This window comes from Lutra lutra, chromosome 16 (genome assembly GCF_902655055.1).
Source record: "Lutra lutra chromosome 16, mLutLut1.2, whole genome shotgun sequence".
Taxonomy (NCBI): domain Eukaryota; kingdom Metazoa; phylum Chordata; class Mammalia; order Carnivora; family Mustelidae; genus Lutra; species Lutra lutra.
The window spans coordinates 58653305-58668709 of record NC_062293.1 but is presented as its reverse complement, the minus strand read 5'-3'; the positions used below and the strand labels follow the sequence as shown (position 1 = coordinate 58668709).

General features: G+C 56.8%; 2 protein-coding genes across 2 annotated transcripts; both read right to left on the bottom strand.

Annotated features, from left to right (window-relative positions):
* Window positions 1-786: 786 nt before the first annotated feature.
* RNF227 (ring finger protein 227) lies at window positions 787-3507 on the bottom strand. Its single transcript, XM_047707075.1, has 2 exons — window positions 2880-3507; window positions 787-2350 (listed from the first exon to the last, which is right to left on the bottom strand). The coding sequence occupies exons 1-2, from the start codon at window positions 3382-3384 to the stop codon at window positions 2295-2297; spliced, it is 561 nt and encodes a 186-aa protein (XP_047563031.1). The 5' UTR covers window positions 3385-3507; the 3' UTR covers window positions 787-2294.
* A 3651-nt stretch (window positions 3508-7158) lies between these two features.
* Window positions 7159-14514, bottom strand: KCNAB3 (potassium voltage-gated channel subfamily A regulatory beta subunit 3). The gene is made up of 14 exons (XM_047708774.1): window positions 13843-14514; window positions 12509-12552; window positions 12385-12422; window positions 12088-12167; window positions 10864-10908; window positions 10737-10781; window positions 10429-10472; window positions 10140-10226; window positions 9779-9864; window positions 9532-9652; window positions 9354-9448; window positions 9151-9274; window positions 8877-8965; window positions 7159-8611 (listed from the first exon to the last, which is right to left on the bottom strand). The coding sequence occupies exons 1-14, from the start codon at window positions 14082-14084 to the stop codon at window positions 8534-8536; spliced, it is 1218 nt and encodes a 405-aa protein (XP_047564730.1). The 5' UTR covers window positions 14085-14514; the 3' UTR covers window positions 7159-8533.
* Window positions 14515-15405: the final 891 nt, after the last annotated feature.

Here is a 15405-nt window from a genome sequence, read left to right as displayed (position 1 = left end):
TGTGTGCTCTGTTGTTTTTGAGTGCGGGACCTCTCTGGTGGGGGGAGGGGTAAGCAAAGACCCAGCATTGCTTTCTCATGTTCCACCGTCTTCCACTGGTTTTTTTGATCCCGTGACTTCCTATTTTTTTTTTCCTTGGATCATCAACTGAAACTCCGAGGCTCCTTCTCTGGCCCCAACCCCCACGCGAAGAGCCTGCTGGAGAGATGGAGGGTGAGCGCCAGGACGCCCACGCGGTCCTCAAGCTGAGAGCAGGGCATGGCAGGGCTTACTGGGCAGAGGTGAAGCGGGAGGGCGCCTGGCAGGATCTGAACCGCCTCTCGTTCATCCCTTCCGGAGCCTCTTTCTGCCTTCCAGTTGCCCAGTTCCCCCAAGAGTCAGCAGAGGTCAGTACAGCTCCGCAGGTGCAACCCCGGGTCTGCAGCAGAGCCCCCCCTTTTTTAAAGAGTTGGGGGGCCGGGTCATCCTTGTGGAAGATTTGAACTGCTAGTACCTTCCTGACATGTGCTCACTACCCCCAGACCTTCTCAGGGGTTGGGACCAGACACTTCGGTTTTGAGGCTAAATGCAATAAACCTGTATTGAGTACCCGCTCCCCCGGAACGCCAGCAGCCACCACAGTGACAGGGCAGTCACTGCTCTCTCTGCCCTCCCACCTCAGAAAACAAAGGCAGACATTCTGGAACAGGACCTGGGAGGGTGGGGGCTGCGCTCCGGGGAGCACTGAGAAGGGCCTCCCCCAAGAGGGAACACGGAAACAAACTCGAGCACAGGAAGATGCCAAGATACGGTTATAAAAATAGAAGTTTATATTTCTTAAATTCACATTTTTAACACAGGAAAATGTCACATAATAAATAAACTACACACACACAGACTTCTTCAGTCACAGAACATCCCTTTACAACCTCCAGTGAAATTTATATCCTTTATACCAACTGTTCCAAATATTGCCCCCACAGAAGGGGACGTCCTAGCAAGTCTAGGACCGCAGTCGGTGCCGCTGCAATGTTTACCTGCCTACACATCACCCAGGATTCTGGTTAACGCTCAGAGTCTGAAGGGGAATCTGGAGATTTTGTAATTCCAGTGATGTGGCTGTGGCTCCGCACTCTACTCTACTCTCCTAAGGTATTTATAGGATTTAAAAATAGAAAGCACCAAGTCCAGGGGGAGATCATGCAGTTGCATGATAAGGGGTGCCTGAGTGGGTTAAGCTTCCCACTGGATTTCAGCTCCGGTCATGGTGTCAGTCAGGATCATGAGCTCAAGTCCCAGGCCAGGCTCCGGGCTCAGTGGAGTGCCTGCCTGAGCGCCTTTCCCTCTCCTTCTGTCCTTCCCGCCCCCTCGAGTGCTTGCTTTAAAAAAAAAAAATAATAATAATAATAGTAGGATACACGTCTTTTTTCCAGTCGTGACCGTGTTCTCCGTGTGATTGTAAAGATGACAGATAAAAGATAAAATTTGAGGGATGCCTGCGTAGCTCAGTTGGTTAGGCCACTGCCTTCAGCTCCGGTCATGATCCCCGAGTCCTGGGATAGAGTCCCATATCGGGCTCCTTGCTCAGCAGGGAGCCTGCTTCTCTCTCTGCCTGCCTGCTTGTGCGCTCTCTCTCTCTCTCTGACAAATACGTAAATAAATAAAATCTTAAAAAAAAAAAAGTTAAAATGTGATGCCTTTACCAAATGGCTTTCCTATCCCTGGTTGGCCCTAATTAGGTGCCTCGGATGAATGCCCTTTGGACCCTGATACCTGCCCTCACAGGCTGAAGAGAGACTGAAATGAAGTGAGGCACAGAGGCATCTCAATAATTTTAGGAACACACTACCCTTCTGGGCAGACGAGCATACCAGCCCTGGGCAAAAAAAAAAATAACAATTTTTCTCAGCTAACATGCCGTAGAAGTGACAGTTAACAGGACACAGAAATCCGCCTCTTTGCCCTAGCATTTTAAAAAATTTAAAACCACTGACACAGAATTGCTAGAATGGGCCCGATTGTTCCAACTGGCCAGAGCTGCCCTGGACAAAAGCCAGTCACAGCTAAGGACACACACTGTCCTTCCCACCAGAATGCGGACCCGTCTCCACCATCCCGGGGCCTCTCCCCCGAGGACGCGAGCCTCGCCCAGTCAGTACACCGTGTTGCCGGGGCCATTCGCTAGGGCGGCCCTTCCTGCCCTAGGCTTAACTCCTGCAAAAGTCAATCACGGGACCGGCGCGCGGTGGCCTTGGCCTCACTCCTGCACTCCAGCACGCTTCGAGAATGCAGCGCCCACCTTCCTTCCGCCGTGGTCACAGCGTGCAGGGGCTCATGCGAGCCAAGTCCTTAATCTCCGGACAGTACAGCACTGGGGGAAACGGGGAGGGTCAGTGTCAGCGGGAGGGTGCGGCCAGGCTGGCGATCCCGGGCGCCCCCACCCCAACCCCGGCAGCCTCCCCGGGCGATTGCGGGTGCCCGGCCACGGACGCCTTTCCCGGCCACCCCGCTACACGCCCCCCCCGCGGCGCCCGCAGCCTCCCCCGACGGCCCCACTCACCCTCCAGCGCCCCCCCCTCAGCTTCCCAAGGCCATCCCGGGAGCCCCCCAACCCCATCTCCCCCGGGGTCCCCTCACCGGTCCCCGCAGCCTCCCCCGGCGTTCCCGGGCATCCCCCCACCCCGCCTCCCCGGGAGTCCACTCACCTGTCCCCGGAACCTCCCCCGGCAATCCCCCCACCCCGTCGCCTCCGAGGGCGCCCCCAAGACCGGCCCCCCCGAGACTCCCCCGTGACCCTGGATACACCCACCTCGCCCCCGGCGGCCGCACCTCACCCTCCGACCCCCGCAGCCTCCCGCGGCTATCCCGGGCGCCTCCACAGGGCCCCCGCGGCCCCTCACCGTTGCTAGGCAGCGGCCGCCGCCAGCGGCGCGCGGGCGCCAGCACCCGTTCCACCAGCCGCCGGAGCGCGCGCCAGCCCGCGCTCCTGGGTCCCGCCCCCTCCTCTCTCTGGTCTTCGTCGTCGGCGTCGCCGCCTCCCGGTACCGGGCCGCCCGCCTCATCCGGCTTGCGCTCCGCCCGCGCTCTGTCCTCCAGCCGCGACCACAAGTCCGGGTCCACGGAGACCTCCACGACCCCGCCGCGCGGGAGCGGCGTGGGCGCGCGGCAGAAGGGGCACGTGACGACGCGGCGCAGGCGCACCACACGCGCGGCCGCCCCGCCGCCGTCGCCGCGCGCCGCCAGCTCGCGCAGGCAGGAGGTGCAGAGCGTGTGGCCGCAGCGGGCGCGCGCCGTCCCGGGCAGGCGGCGGGGCTCGCGGCCCGCGAGGTTGAAGGGCCGGTAGCAGATGGCGCAGTCCAGCTCGCCCCGCTCCGGGACGGACGGCACCCTCACCAGGAGCTGCATGGTGCCCGCCGCGGGCTCGGCTGACGCGACGAGCCAGCCCTCCTCGCGCCTGGATCGGCTCCTGGGGCGGGCGCCGCCGCCTCCCGCCCCTTTTAATAGCGAGAGCCCGCCCCGCCCCGCGAGGCGTCACACCGCCAGCTGGCCGCTCCCCGCCGCGGCACGCGTGGGGGCGGCGGAGGCGCGAAGCCGGGGATGCCAGCGACTGCCGTGCCGGATCGGCGGCCCCGGGCTGCGCGGCGGGGGACGGTGGGGGGCGCGCCGCCCCTCCCGCCCTCCGCGCCTTCCTTCGCCCCCCAACACCGAGCTGGCCCTCCCCCTGTCAGTGTGCAAATCTCCAGGACTCTGCAGCACCCCAGCCCTCGGTTGCCCACTGGTCAGGTCCCCGCAGCCCGTCTGGCCTGCTGGTTTAGTTGCGCCCTCTCCATTCACAGCCCCACCCAGACAGACCGTCGGAGCCAATGGCACTGCCCGTTCTGCCCATCTTTATGGGCTCCTGGACACTGGCACGGACGCAGCCCTCAACTCGCTGTATTATACATGCCCTCCCTGGCTTCTCGTAAGGCCAGCTTCCCAGACTCATTCTCAAACTGCTCGCCTCTCAGCTGACATCTCAGTCTACGGAGACACCTGGATGCCAGGATCCTGGATGGGCCTCCTCCCAGGAATGCTGGGAATCCTTTCCTTCGGGAGTAGCCAGGCCTGGACACCCACACACCATGATGGTTTCAGCAAAGCAGCCCAGTTTGAGCTCTGACTCAGGGTGTGATTTGCCCCACGAGTAAACAGGACATAACACACAGCCCACGCTGCCTCGTGGTACCACGCCCACCTCCGACTGCCTCCCCACCCCACCTCTCCTGGACCTGCCGCCCAGGTTCTGTTGTGAAGATAGTAGGGCAGATTCTATGGCCCGCTGGCTTGAGGTCAGATCCTAGCCTCCAGCACTCAGGGGTTGTGACATCCCAAGCAAGTGACCTAACTTCTCTGGGCCGGTTGGTTTCCTCATCTGGACAGTGTGGGTATTAATGGTATTGAATGAGCAAGGTGCTCAGAACAGGGCCTGGCCACAGAAAACAGGCCGTGCTCGCTGCTTTTATCCTGTGCCCCCAGCGTACATTGCGTTTTCTCAGTACCCAACGTTGGCAACACCCATCTCTCAGTCAGTACAAGGTGGGCTTCTCTACACACATCGCATGGACTGGCTTTAACAAGCAGTGGGAGCTGGTTTTGTTCTTTAACTAGATTGCCACAGCCCTGACAGACACTCTCTTGCAAGGAGGTATACCATTATCTGCTAGCAAATAGTTCAGAACTTCTGAGTTGTAGTGTCTTCACGGTCACGTGGGGGAAGCTATCGACTTATGCCAACAAAACTGTTTGGCAACTTCTCTTTGGAATGTTGTTCAGAGGTCTCCTCACATCTTGTATTTACTTATTTTAAGATTATTTATTTATTTGAGAGAGAGAGAGAGAGAATGAGCAGGGGGAGGAGCAGAGGGAGAGGGAGAAGGAGACTCCCCACTGAGCAGGGAGCCTGACTCAGGGCTTGGTCTCCCATGACCTTGAAACACTGAGACCATGAGACTATGACCTGAGTTGAAGGCAGACCCTTAACCAACTGCGCCACCCAGGCACCCTGTCCTCACATTTTTTGATATCTTTGGTAGATGATTACATCTTAAACTTTTAGGGTAGATGTGTTATATAAATGTTCAACGCAAAATGTTTGACAGTCAAAGCCTCTCTAAGTTCCAGACCTTCCTTTCTTGCTTGTCTTCAGAAACCCAAAGTGATGATCTCTCTGTCCCAAGTCCTCACTTCCTCCAGTGTTTCCCACGTCTTTCTTTACCCAGCTCCAGAAACCAAAGTGTCATCCTTAACCACCCCCTCCCTGCTGCTGTCACCTTCCTTTACCAACTTCTCAGCAAGCCCTGTTCATTTTGCCTCCTAAATGTCTCCTTGCTCCGCCAACTTTTCTCCACCCACAGCACACCAGCCGGGTCCAGGCTGCCATCATCTCTTGCTCAGACCCTGGTAGGACCCTCCTCCCAAGATCACCAGTGACCTTTCCAGATCTCAAGCCTAACCAGGTCTTACCACACATCATTTCCATTCCTGTTTAAAATCTTTTCATGTGGTAATAGTTCAGTTCAGTAGCCCCAAATTCCTGTGCCATGTGACATTGCTGCTTCTCCCAGCAAAAATTGGGGGTCTGTTTCCCTATCCCTGGAATCTGGGCTCAGCTCATGACTTCCTGTTACTAACAGAATGTGGCAGAAGTGATGTTGTGTGAGTTCTGGGGCACGGTCCGTTGGAGGCCTTGCAGCTTCTGCCTTCATCCCTTGGGATCCCGGCCCTGAGTCTGTTATGTAAGGGAATTTACCAGCAGATGAGGCTGCATGGAGAGCTGAGAGGTCCCAGCCAATGGCCAGATGTAGCAATGAGGCCAGCTGATGTTCTCGCATGGCTGACCTGCCAGCTCACTCCAGCCACATGAGTGAGCCCAGGTGCAAAGAGCAGAGGGGCCAGCCAAACCACAGAATAATGGGGGGGGGGGGGAATAAAGTTTTAAAAAGTTGTCTCGAGCCACTAAATTTGGGGGAGGGGTGATTTGTATGTATCACTGAATAACTGATAGGAACGGCTTCCTAGTCCCCCTAGGATGAAGATAATATTCCAAAGTGCCCGATGTGGTCTTGTATGTTCCGAACTACCCAAGTCTCTCGTTCTGCTTCCATCCGCTCTTGGCACCCTCTAGCTCTGGAGACCTTTGGCGTGCATGTTCCCTTCTGCACGCTTCTCCTAGCCCTCTTGCTTTCATCTGCTGACCCTTCACCAGTGAGCACGGCCTCACCTTGTCAGATGCCACTGTAGACTCTGGAAGTGGCCCGCGCTCACCTCTGGACTTTGGACAACTTGTGTTTGTTTGCTGGCTATTTGTTGGTTTCTCCCCCATCTGTAAACTCTGCAAAGGTTGTTACGAGTCTGGTTTTGCTCACCACTGTATCCCTGTACCATAGTGGGACTCAGTAGCTAAATACTTGTTAAGTTAATGAATGAAGTAGGTGACAAATATGGCAAATGAGGTGTGACGATGGATGAAGGAAGGCCTCTTACAAGGGCTTTCCAAACAGCCCCTGAAGGTAATTCCTAAAAGGACTTTTTTTTTTTTTAATGTTTTGAGCAAGGGGGGAGATATTTCTATTGAAATGAAGAAGGAGTCCTCCAAAGTAACCATTTAAGGAGAATACTATTTTGAATTTATGAATTCTTGTATGTTTATTACAGAATAACTAATCATGGTTTAGCCATCCATTGTGCCTGGTTGTTTCCTCCACAGTCTTCCAAAACGAGTGGGAGATGTTAGGAGTGGATGTAAGTATTCATTAGTTGATCTGGTTGGTTGCTAGCCAGCAAATCGCAGGCTGCTGACTTTTCTCTTTTTGGAAATTGGTTTTATGCTGCTCTCTCGGTTTCAGGATCGAGGAAAGGGTGAGGATGGGTAGAAGGGAGACGGGGAGGTTGTAATTTAAGGAAGGCAGAGAGCATCCTCTCCTGTCTTGTGATCTCTAAGGGTTGTAACTTTCCACCCACTTTGTGTCCCAGGGAAATCCGAGTCCTTTGGGGGAAAACTAAGGGTCGTTTCTGACATGATCACATTGGAGTCTGCTTTTCTGCCGCCCTGAAAGCTGATTTTTCACTGGTTTCCCTTTTTCCTTTATGATAACTCCCTCCCTCCATGTCATCTCCACCATAGGCCAGTTTTCATCTTACCTCTCCCTCACCAAATCCCAACGCCCCAGCCTCAGCTCAGCCCCTCTCATTCAGCCACAATGAAAGAGTTCCAGAGAGTTCCAGAGAGCTCCTCAGCATTTGTGTGGGTATCAGAAGGGAGATGAGAAGTACAGGACGAGAAGGGTGGCTAATGCAACTTTAAACAAAACAAAGACAAGGGTGTCAGAGGGAGGAGCAGCGAAATTATGAAGCCAGATCTCTGGGCTCTGAGGGATGTGGTGACTACAGGAAGGAAGAAAGCCGGGGGCCAGGGACTGGGGTATGCAGGACCTGGGTCCTCAGCGAGGGCAGTGGCTGGCAGTGACTAGCGGCATGATGCTTTGGTCCGCGGAGAGAAAGCTCCCGCTGTAGCTAATGGCAGGGAGCTAGACAAGGGCCAGTCATCAGAGACAGAGGTCCTACCCTCCCAACCCCTGCAATTTCAGACACCAGGAGTGAGGACCAAGCTGAGATTTTATTTATAGTTCCTGGGAAAAGTCTTACAGAAGAAAGGCCGGCATTATTGCTTTAAGATTATTGCCAGGAGAAAGACTGTAGTCCTCCACTGCTAGGTAGGAAATCCTGCTCCAGGCTCGAAAGTCTGTCCCCAGACATGACCATCCTAGCCCCAGGTCTCTGCTGTGACCCAAAGGCTGTCACCATGTCCTGCAAAGCACAGCCCAACTTCTCCCCAGGGCCATCCCCACTGCTTTGCCAGCACACTTCCCTTCACCTGCTTCAGGGCTGTCACTGCATCTCTCCCCCCCCACTCCCCCCTTCTTTGCAAGAACAAAGTACTGACTGGCGCTCGTTTTAAGCCCCCCCCCCCCAACTCCGCTGGGAGGCAGGGTCCTCAACGATCAGCATTTACTTCCCGCCAGGACCAGCCTGGCTTCCTCTGTACCGAGTAACGCAAGAGCCCCGGTTCCTTTGTCCCAGCTGGCGTCACTACTTGTTTCTTAGGTTATTACCCCTCGATGACAGCTCCAGGGCCACTTTTGAGGTAATTGACATGTTTCCTGGATCTGCTCTGTTTTTTGTTTTCCCCTGGGCCTCGGCGATTAGGGGAAGAAGAGAAGGGAGCGAAACCAAAGGGCAGAGAGGGGACGGCCCGGTGGTTCATGCTCGGGATTAGCAAGAGGGCCCGGCGGAGCGCGAGGAGGGCGGCGCACTACTTTCCCTCTCGAGCCCCACTGCGGGAGGATATGGCTTTGTTCATGCGCGTCGCTACTCGAAGCCGGGACTCGTTCGGGGGTGGGGCCTCCCTGGCGGCGGCCGCGGCTTGGAGGGATTCGGGGCGGGCGGGAGGCAGCGGCGGGAGACGGTCCTTGGCGGTTGCGGCGGCCCCGGTGCGGGTGCCTGCGCCCCCGACCGACTACTTCTTGGAATGCGGCTTGTTCCCCAGGAGCCCGTCTATCTCCATCACCGTCTGCGGCGTCAGCTGGCTCAGCACCTGGAAGGGAAGGCAGTGGGGTGGGGGCACATGCTGGCTCCCGGAAGAAGAGCAAGGGATGTGAGTGGGTAGGGGAGCAGAGCTGCGGGGCCAGGTGGCGGGAAAAGAGCCTCGCCTTGTGGCCCCGGGACCTGTCCTCTGCGGAGCGAGAGGCCTTTGTAGTGGCTGACCTCCCAAGCCCATTCCAGGGTGGACAGAGAGGACGAGGACCTGACTTCCGGGGAAGGGGACAGAGATGGGCTCCGCCTCTAAGTCCCCAGCTCACCTGCAGGGCTCCTAGGTGTTCCATCAGCTGCTCTGCACTTGACACCCCCAGCAGAACCGAGCTGACACTCTCGCTGCTGAGACACCACGCTGGGGCCAGAGGAGAAAAGAAAGAGAACTGATGGCAACAGCCACCGTTCGGCACCCACACTTGAGGAGTGTCTCTGAGGAAGAGGTCCTCCCTAGGGGCAAACCAGTCTTGGGTTTGGGGGTGTCTTGGCAGGAGGTGAGGACACCCCCACCCCCCACAGGGCCCAGGGCTGGTGGTGGCTCACCAATAGCCAGCTGCGCCACGGTGCAGCCCAGCTGGTGAGCGATGGGAAGAAGGTCCATGACTTTGGCTTGTTGCTGCTTCTTGGCACCCTCACTCTGCACCTTGTCCTTGAGCCACTGGTAGCCCTGGAGGCCAAGGAGAATGAGCACCACCCGGAGCGGCCCAGATGGCCCAGTCCTGCCATCCCGAGCCCCTAGATCTCACCTTGACAGTGGCCCTGCAGGTATCTGGGACTCGCCCATCATACTTGCTAGTGATGAGGCCACAGGCCAGAGGGGACCAAGTGACTGATCCAACACCTAAGGGCAAGAGGATTGGATGTGGGGACAGGGACCTAAGTGATGGATAGGCCCAGGGAAAGGTAGGGTGGGGGGCTGCGAACCGATCTTGTGGTAGAGCTCCGGCAGCTGCGTCTCCACCTTCTCCCTCTGGAACAGATGGTGCTCAGCTTGCTCACACACTGGGGGGATCAGATTGAACTGTCTGGCCATGGAGTAGGCCTCCTGGGTTGGGCAGGGAAGAGACGGGGGTCAGAGTACTCTTCCCCACTTTCTTCCACTGCCTCTCCTCCGGTAGAGTGGGTTTTGGGGTGGCCGTGTGAAAAGGGGGAAGCGGGGTGGCACACTCACCATGATTTCCGCAGCTCCCCACCGGGATGTCCCCCAGTAGAGGGCCAGGCCCTGGTTAATGACATAGGTCATGGCTCGCACAATCTCTAGGCACACGGGAGAGAGAGAACCTCCCTGTCAGGCTCCTGGCATCCAGGGCTCCATATCTGTGCACCTTGGCTGGCCCCACCAAGACCCCGGTCATCTCTGTTTAATCAGAGAGATGGGGATCTGCTGTTCACCTCCCTCCCTGTCCAAGAGCTAGGGTCTGAGCCCCCCACCGTGGAGCTTGGGAGGCCTCCTGAGCAGGGACTGGCTTCCTGCTGAGAGTCTGAGGAAGTGCCATTTTGAAGGATGGCCGGGGTGGGGGTTCTGCTTTTACCCTCCATGGGACTATTGGGGTCTGAGCGGTTGGCGAAGACGATGTCCACGTATCCCAACTGGAGGCGCTCCAGGGATCCTTGCAAGCCTGGAGCAGGGGTGGGGTGGTGGGGGGGGGAGGAAGGTAAGTGCTTCAGCCTCCCTTTGCTCAGGATTCAGACATTACCCTCTTGCCACAGCCGCCTAACTCCCAGCTCTCCATGCACAGCCTCCAACTCAAAGTTTCAGAGAACGTTCCCAACTCTTCTGGCTTCTGTATGCAGCCGCTCTTCCCAGCCCCGAACTCTCACCCTCGATGATGTGTTTACGGCTCAGGCCTCGCTCAGTTTCTGCCCTGCAGGAAAAGGGAAGTCAAAGATGAGGTGTGGCAAAGACAGGGGAGCAGAGATGGCCTGGCGCCATGAGGGACTGGGATTGCACGGGTCCCCAGCGGCAGGCTGCAGATCTGGGGTGACATCCAAACCCCCGAGGGACTGGGATTGCACGGATCCCCCAGGGGCACGCTGCGGATCTGGGGTGACAGCCAAACCCCACCTCTCCCATGTGTCTTCACACGTTCTCTATAGCTCTCCCCAAATAGAGTGTGGCAGCCACTTACTGTCCTCCCCAAAAAATCTTGGTGGTGATGACATAGCTTGATCTCCTGGAAAAAGACAAAAAGAGAGGAGCAAGAAAAGGGATTTGGGATGAGTACTTCCCTGGCAGCCCCTCAAACCCAGACTCACCTCCATCCTTTGCTCTTAAGGATGTTCCCGAGGGTTCTTTCAGCCCTGGAAGGAAGATCATGTCAGAAACACCGACTTTTCCAAGATGGCTCAGTTCCTTCCCCTCCTCCCCACCCTTCCCTTCTACCCATTTCCTCTCTGGTAAAGCAGACCATAGACCACGAGCTCATTAGGCTGTCAGCCCCATCCTGGACAAAATAAGAAGGGCTCCCAGCACTTGGGGTGTGGTCTTGTACTTTTCATTCATTCGACAAGTATCAATTGTACATTAACTATGTGCCAAGCTCTGTTCCGGGTGTCGAAGGGATAGAGTACGAGGGGACAGGGACAGCCTAGGGAAGCGGGGAGGACACCTTGTTGTCTGTTCCTACCATCTGCATTGCCCTCCCCCTTCTTTGAATCTCTGCAAAATCCCATCTTCCAAAGCTCAGCTTGGATTCTGATTCATTTTATTGAAAATGTTCTCTGCTGGTCTGTGCTCAGCCCTTCCTGTCACCTTCCATAGTTCCTACTGGTTCAATCCTTTGGCACTTAATTATGCACTAGTCTGTGACAGGTCTTAATTTGTTACATCTGATGGTTACCGAGGTTTCCCTGTTACTTAACCTCTCATATCTCCTTGTGTTTTCAGTTTGCTTGACCACTTTGACCGTGAGTTTTGGGAGGGCATGTTGTCGTCCCACAAGTGGTGCCTGCTCTGGGCTAGGCTCTGTGTAGGGACATAGGTGACTTGGACAAGTTCCATGGAAGGAGGAGCTTCCCAGTTGAGCAGCAAACACGGCTACATAAACCAGTAACTGACAGCTGGTGGGTCAGAGGACAGTATAAGTGCTGTGGGAGCCGAGGTGGGTGCTGACCAATCTGGGGAGCTGGGCAAAGGCTCCTTGGAGGAGCGGACATCGGGCCAAGTCTTGAAGATGAGCAGGAGAGTGTGGCAGATAGGAGAAGACGTGGGGGAAGGTCTTCCTAGGTTTTGGCTAGGTTTGACAGGACCCAGCGTGAAGCCATGGGTACGTGTTGGCTTTATTTTATTTGGACTGTCCAGGACACCCTCTGGGCTCTACACTGAAGAGGGACTAATGTTGGGACTACAATTCCCATAGTGCATCGGGAGCCCATTGGCTGGAAGGTTGGAACTTAGTGTTCACGGAGTTCCCAGGGTTCCCTAGAGGGAAATAAGAAGCCCCCAATGTTCTCACTTGGCTCCTTTACCCCAGTCCTTACTTCCCCGCTGCGTAGACTTCAGCTGTGTCAAACAGGTTTACACCATGCTCATAGGCCACTGTCAGCACGTCCTCTGCCGTCTAGGGAGGTGACAGAAAGAGATGAAGGTCAATGGCTGTGGCCCTCATTGAGCTCCCTCTGTGCCCAGCCCCACTGCTCCTCCGCCCCAGCCCCAGCCTCCAGCCTCAGGCCCACAGTTCCCCGTGCTTGTCGTCCAAACCCCTCTCCAAGTCCACTCCCCTCTTCTCTGATCCCCTCCCACCCCCTCACCCTGCTTCTAGGGCCCATCACTCATACCTCATCCGAGATTTGAGAACCAAACGTGACCCAGGTGCCTGCAAGAGAGAAGCCAGGCATGGGACCACAGTGGGCGGCAAGGCACGAATGCCCCCTCCCATCATTCCTCTGCTGTCTGACTCACCTAGGCCAAGACAGGACACCCGCAGACCAGACTTGCCTAGGTTCCTGCAGGATACAGAAGCAGCAGGAAGGGGTGGAGCCTCCATTAAGGACAGAGACCATCAGCCCCCAGCTCCTCTCCTTCCAGAATCAGAAGCCCTCAGGTAGCTCAGTCCAAAGGAACTAGGCCCAGTGGGCCCACCGAGCTGGGCAGGGCTCCGCCTGGAGCGTAAGTGAACGAGTAAATGACTCTAGAGACAACATCCGGAGCCTCTGTTGCTTCCTGGTTTGTGTTTCTCATGGTGAGGTCTCGTCTGTGTTTGCGTCATCTCTGGGATGTGTGCAGTTTGGGGCTGGGAGGAACGTGACAGGCTGACGGGGATGAGTTTGTGGAAACAGACCCGCAGATAAAGAGGGTTATACTGAGGGGCAGACACTCCAGTGCAAAGGGGTAAACCAAGTCAGGCTCAGGCACTCAGGCAGGCAAGGGGTCCTTGGACAGGGTAGGTAAATGGGCCCCCCAAACGCAGGTAGGACACCTGGGTGGGGAGTGTGACAGGAAAGGCCGGTTGTCCCTCTTCCTTCGTCGGCTCCCTCCACTCCTGTGGGCTTGTGGCGTCTGCCTCTCACCCAGACAGCCCCCTCCTCCCAAGGCCGCCTCACCCAGGTCGTTGGCTTAGTTTTTCAATCAGAGCCAACACATGGAGGAGATCAGATGAGCGACCTCTGCTCACTCCCAGGCAGGAGCCCCTTCCTTCCTCCCCTATGCAAGTTCTGAGAGTCCAGCGGTTCTCTGAAAAAGTCCGCTACAATTCCGTCTACTTTCTCCACCAGGCCCCCATCTGTCCTCAGCATGGGGCTGAGAGATGTGGTCCATGCTTCCAAGAGCCCCAGTGCCCTCCCCACCAAGAAAGGTTGCAGGATACCTGGTCCTTGGGGCAGGTGAGGGCAGTATCTGGGTCAGGCATCCTGAGGCGGCCAGAGTGAGAAGCTGTTTCCTTCCCCCACCCCCTTCCCAGGACATCGACCCAAGGACACGCCATCCCAGAGGGGGCCCAGCCTGGAGATCCGTGTATCCCTGGCCCTCCTGGGGATAAGGAGACAAGCTCAGGAGCATCGCCTGGCTCTGACAGGACGGGTCAACCTTGGTAAAGTTGATTTTCTCCTAGTCAGGGGTATCGTCGGAGACAAAGAGAGGGACTAAGTAAGGGAGCGCCCCGGTGATGGGAGGAAGAGATGGAATGAGCTGGCTGGGACCTTCTTAGCAAGACTGAGGGGCTCCTGGCGGCATCCCAGGAAGCCTAAGGGGTTAGGAAAGGGGAGCAGATGGGGTGGGCTGCTCGGCCACCCCCATACCTGTATTTCATGCCAGTGCCTCTGCCGGTGCTCTCTCGGAGGGCCCCAGCGGGCGCTGGGGGTCGGGGGACCAGTGCGGCCCGGGCCTTGGGGCCAGACCCTCCTCCCCCCGGAGGATTCCCATGCCCCCCGCCGACCGGCCCGCCATTACCGCCCCCGGGGCCCGGCCGGGGTCCACACAGACGGTCCTCACTGCTCCTGCTGCGAAGGTTCTGCTCGGTACACGCGATAGACACCTGCATGCCAGCTGGCCGGGGCGGGGGAGGGGGCTCCGAGGGGGCGGGAGGAGTCGGGAACAGGGAAGCCCGGGCGCGGACGGCGGGGAGTGTAGTGGCGCGAGTCTTGGGAGAGCGGGAAGGCAGTGCAGGCTGCGGCGGGAGCCGCCAGGCAGGATCGGGCCCGCGGGGGCGGGCTGCTGGAGGTCGCGGGGTTTGCTGCGGGGGGGAGAAACGCGGGGGTTGGCACGAGGGCAGATATTCGGATACGGGGTCCCTGGGGCGGGGAGGAGGAGGGGAAATGGGTGAGGGTAAAGGTCGAAGGCGGTCCTCGGAGGATAGGGACCTAGGGACGAGGGGCGGTGGCGGAAGGGAGATGCCACCTCAGCCCAAACCGCAGCGGGACCGCCAGGCTCCCAGCAGCGTCGGCAGCGGGCCCAAATAATCAACATGCAGACACCGCCCCCTCATCTGCATAAGACCGCCCGCCTCCCAGCCAACCCCGCCGCTCATCTGCATAAGCCCCGCCTTCGAAAGCTCCGCAGCTTGGATATTCTGTGTGCACCGAGAAGCCGGGATGGCGGAACCCGGGTGGGTGGTTATCACACCTGCTGGGACCCGCAGCTGGTCCGCCTTCCTCCAGCAACGTGGTTTTCAGGTGGGGGGTGATTTTGTACCCTAGGGGTCACGTGGCAAGGTCTGGCGACATTTTTGACTGTCGTGACTGGGACTGGGGGGTGGAGATGTGCTCTCAGCAGCTTGAGTGACGGCCAGGACAAAACGCAGGACAGCTCCCCCTGCCCCCAAACTGTCAGTGCAGACGGTCCCTAGTTATGGTTTGACTTACAATTTTTTTTTCTTATCTTTTTGATGGTGCAAAAGCAACAGACATTCAGTAGAAACTGTGCTTTGAGCTTTGACCTTTTCCTGGGCTGACAGTATATTGCATGATACCTCCTGATGCTGGGCAGTGGCAGGGCAGTCTCGGCCCCCACTCAGCCCCTGGATCCCAAGTGTAAACTGCCCATACACTTAAAAACCATACTGTTGCGTTGTTTGACTCTCAGTACAGTATTCAATAAATCACATGACATATTCAACACTTTATTGTAAAATGGGCTTTATATTAGATGATTTTGCCCAACCGTGGATTAATGTAAGTATTCTGGACACATTTAAGACAGGCCAGGCTAAGCTATGATGTTTGCTAGAGGAGGTGAATTAAATGCATTCTCGACTTATATTTTCTTTTTTTTTTTTTAAGATTTTATTTATTTATTTGTCAGAGAGAGAGAGAGAGAGCGAGCACAGGCAGACAGAGTGGCAGGCAGAGGCAGAGGGAGAAGCA

Coding starts and splice junctions, on each gene's coding strand:
- RNF227 (XM_047707075.1), bottom strand. CDS start 3,384: ATGCAGCTCCTGGTGAGGGTGCCGTCCGTCCCGGAGCGGGGCGAGCTG. Junction 2,351..2,879: donor GCGGCCGCTGCCTAGCAACG/GTGAGGGGCCGC, acceptor CGTTTCCCCCAG/TGCTGTACTGTCCGGAGATT.
- KCNAB3 (XM_047708774.1), bottom strand. CDS start 14,084: ATGCAGGTGTCTATCGCGTGTACCGAGCAGAACCTTCGCAGCAGGAGC. Junction 12,423..12,508: donor GGTGTCCTGTCTTGGCCTAG/GTGAGTCAGACA, acceptor TCTCTCTTGCAG/GCACCTGGGTCACGTTTGGT. Junction 9,865..10,139: donor CCCCAATAGTCCCATGGAGG/GTAAAAGCAGAA, acceptor CCGTGTGCCTAG/AGATTGTGCGAGCCATGACC.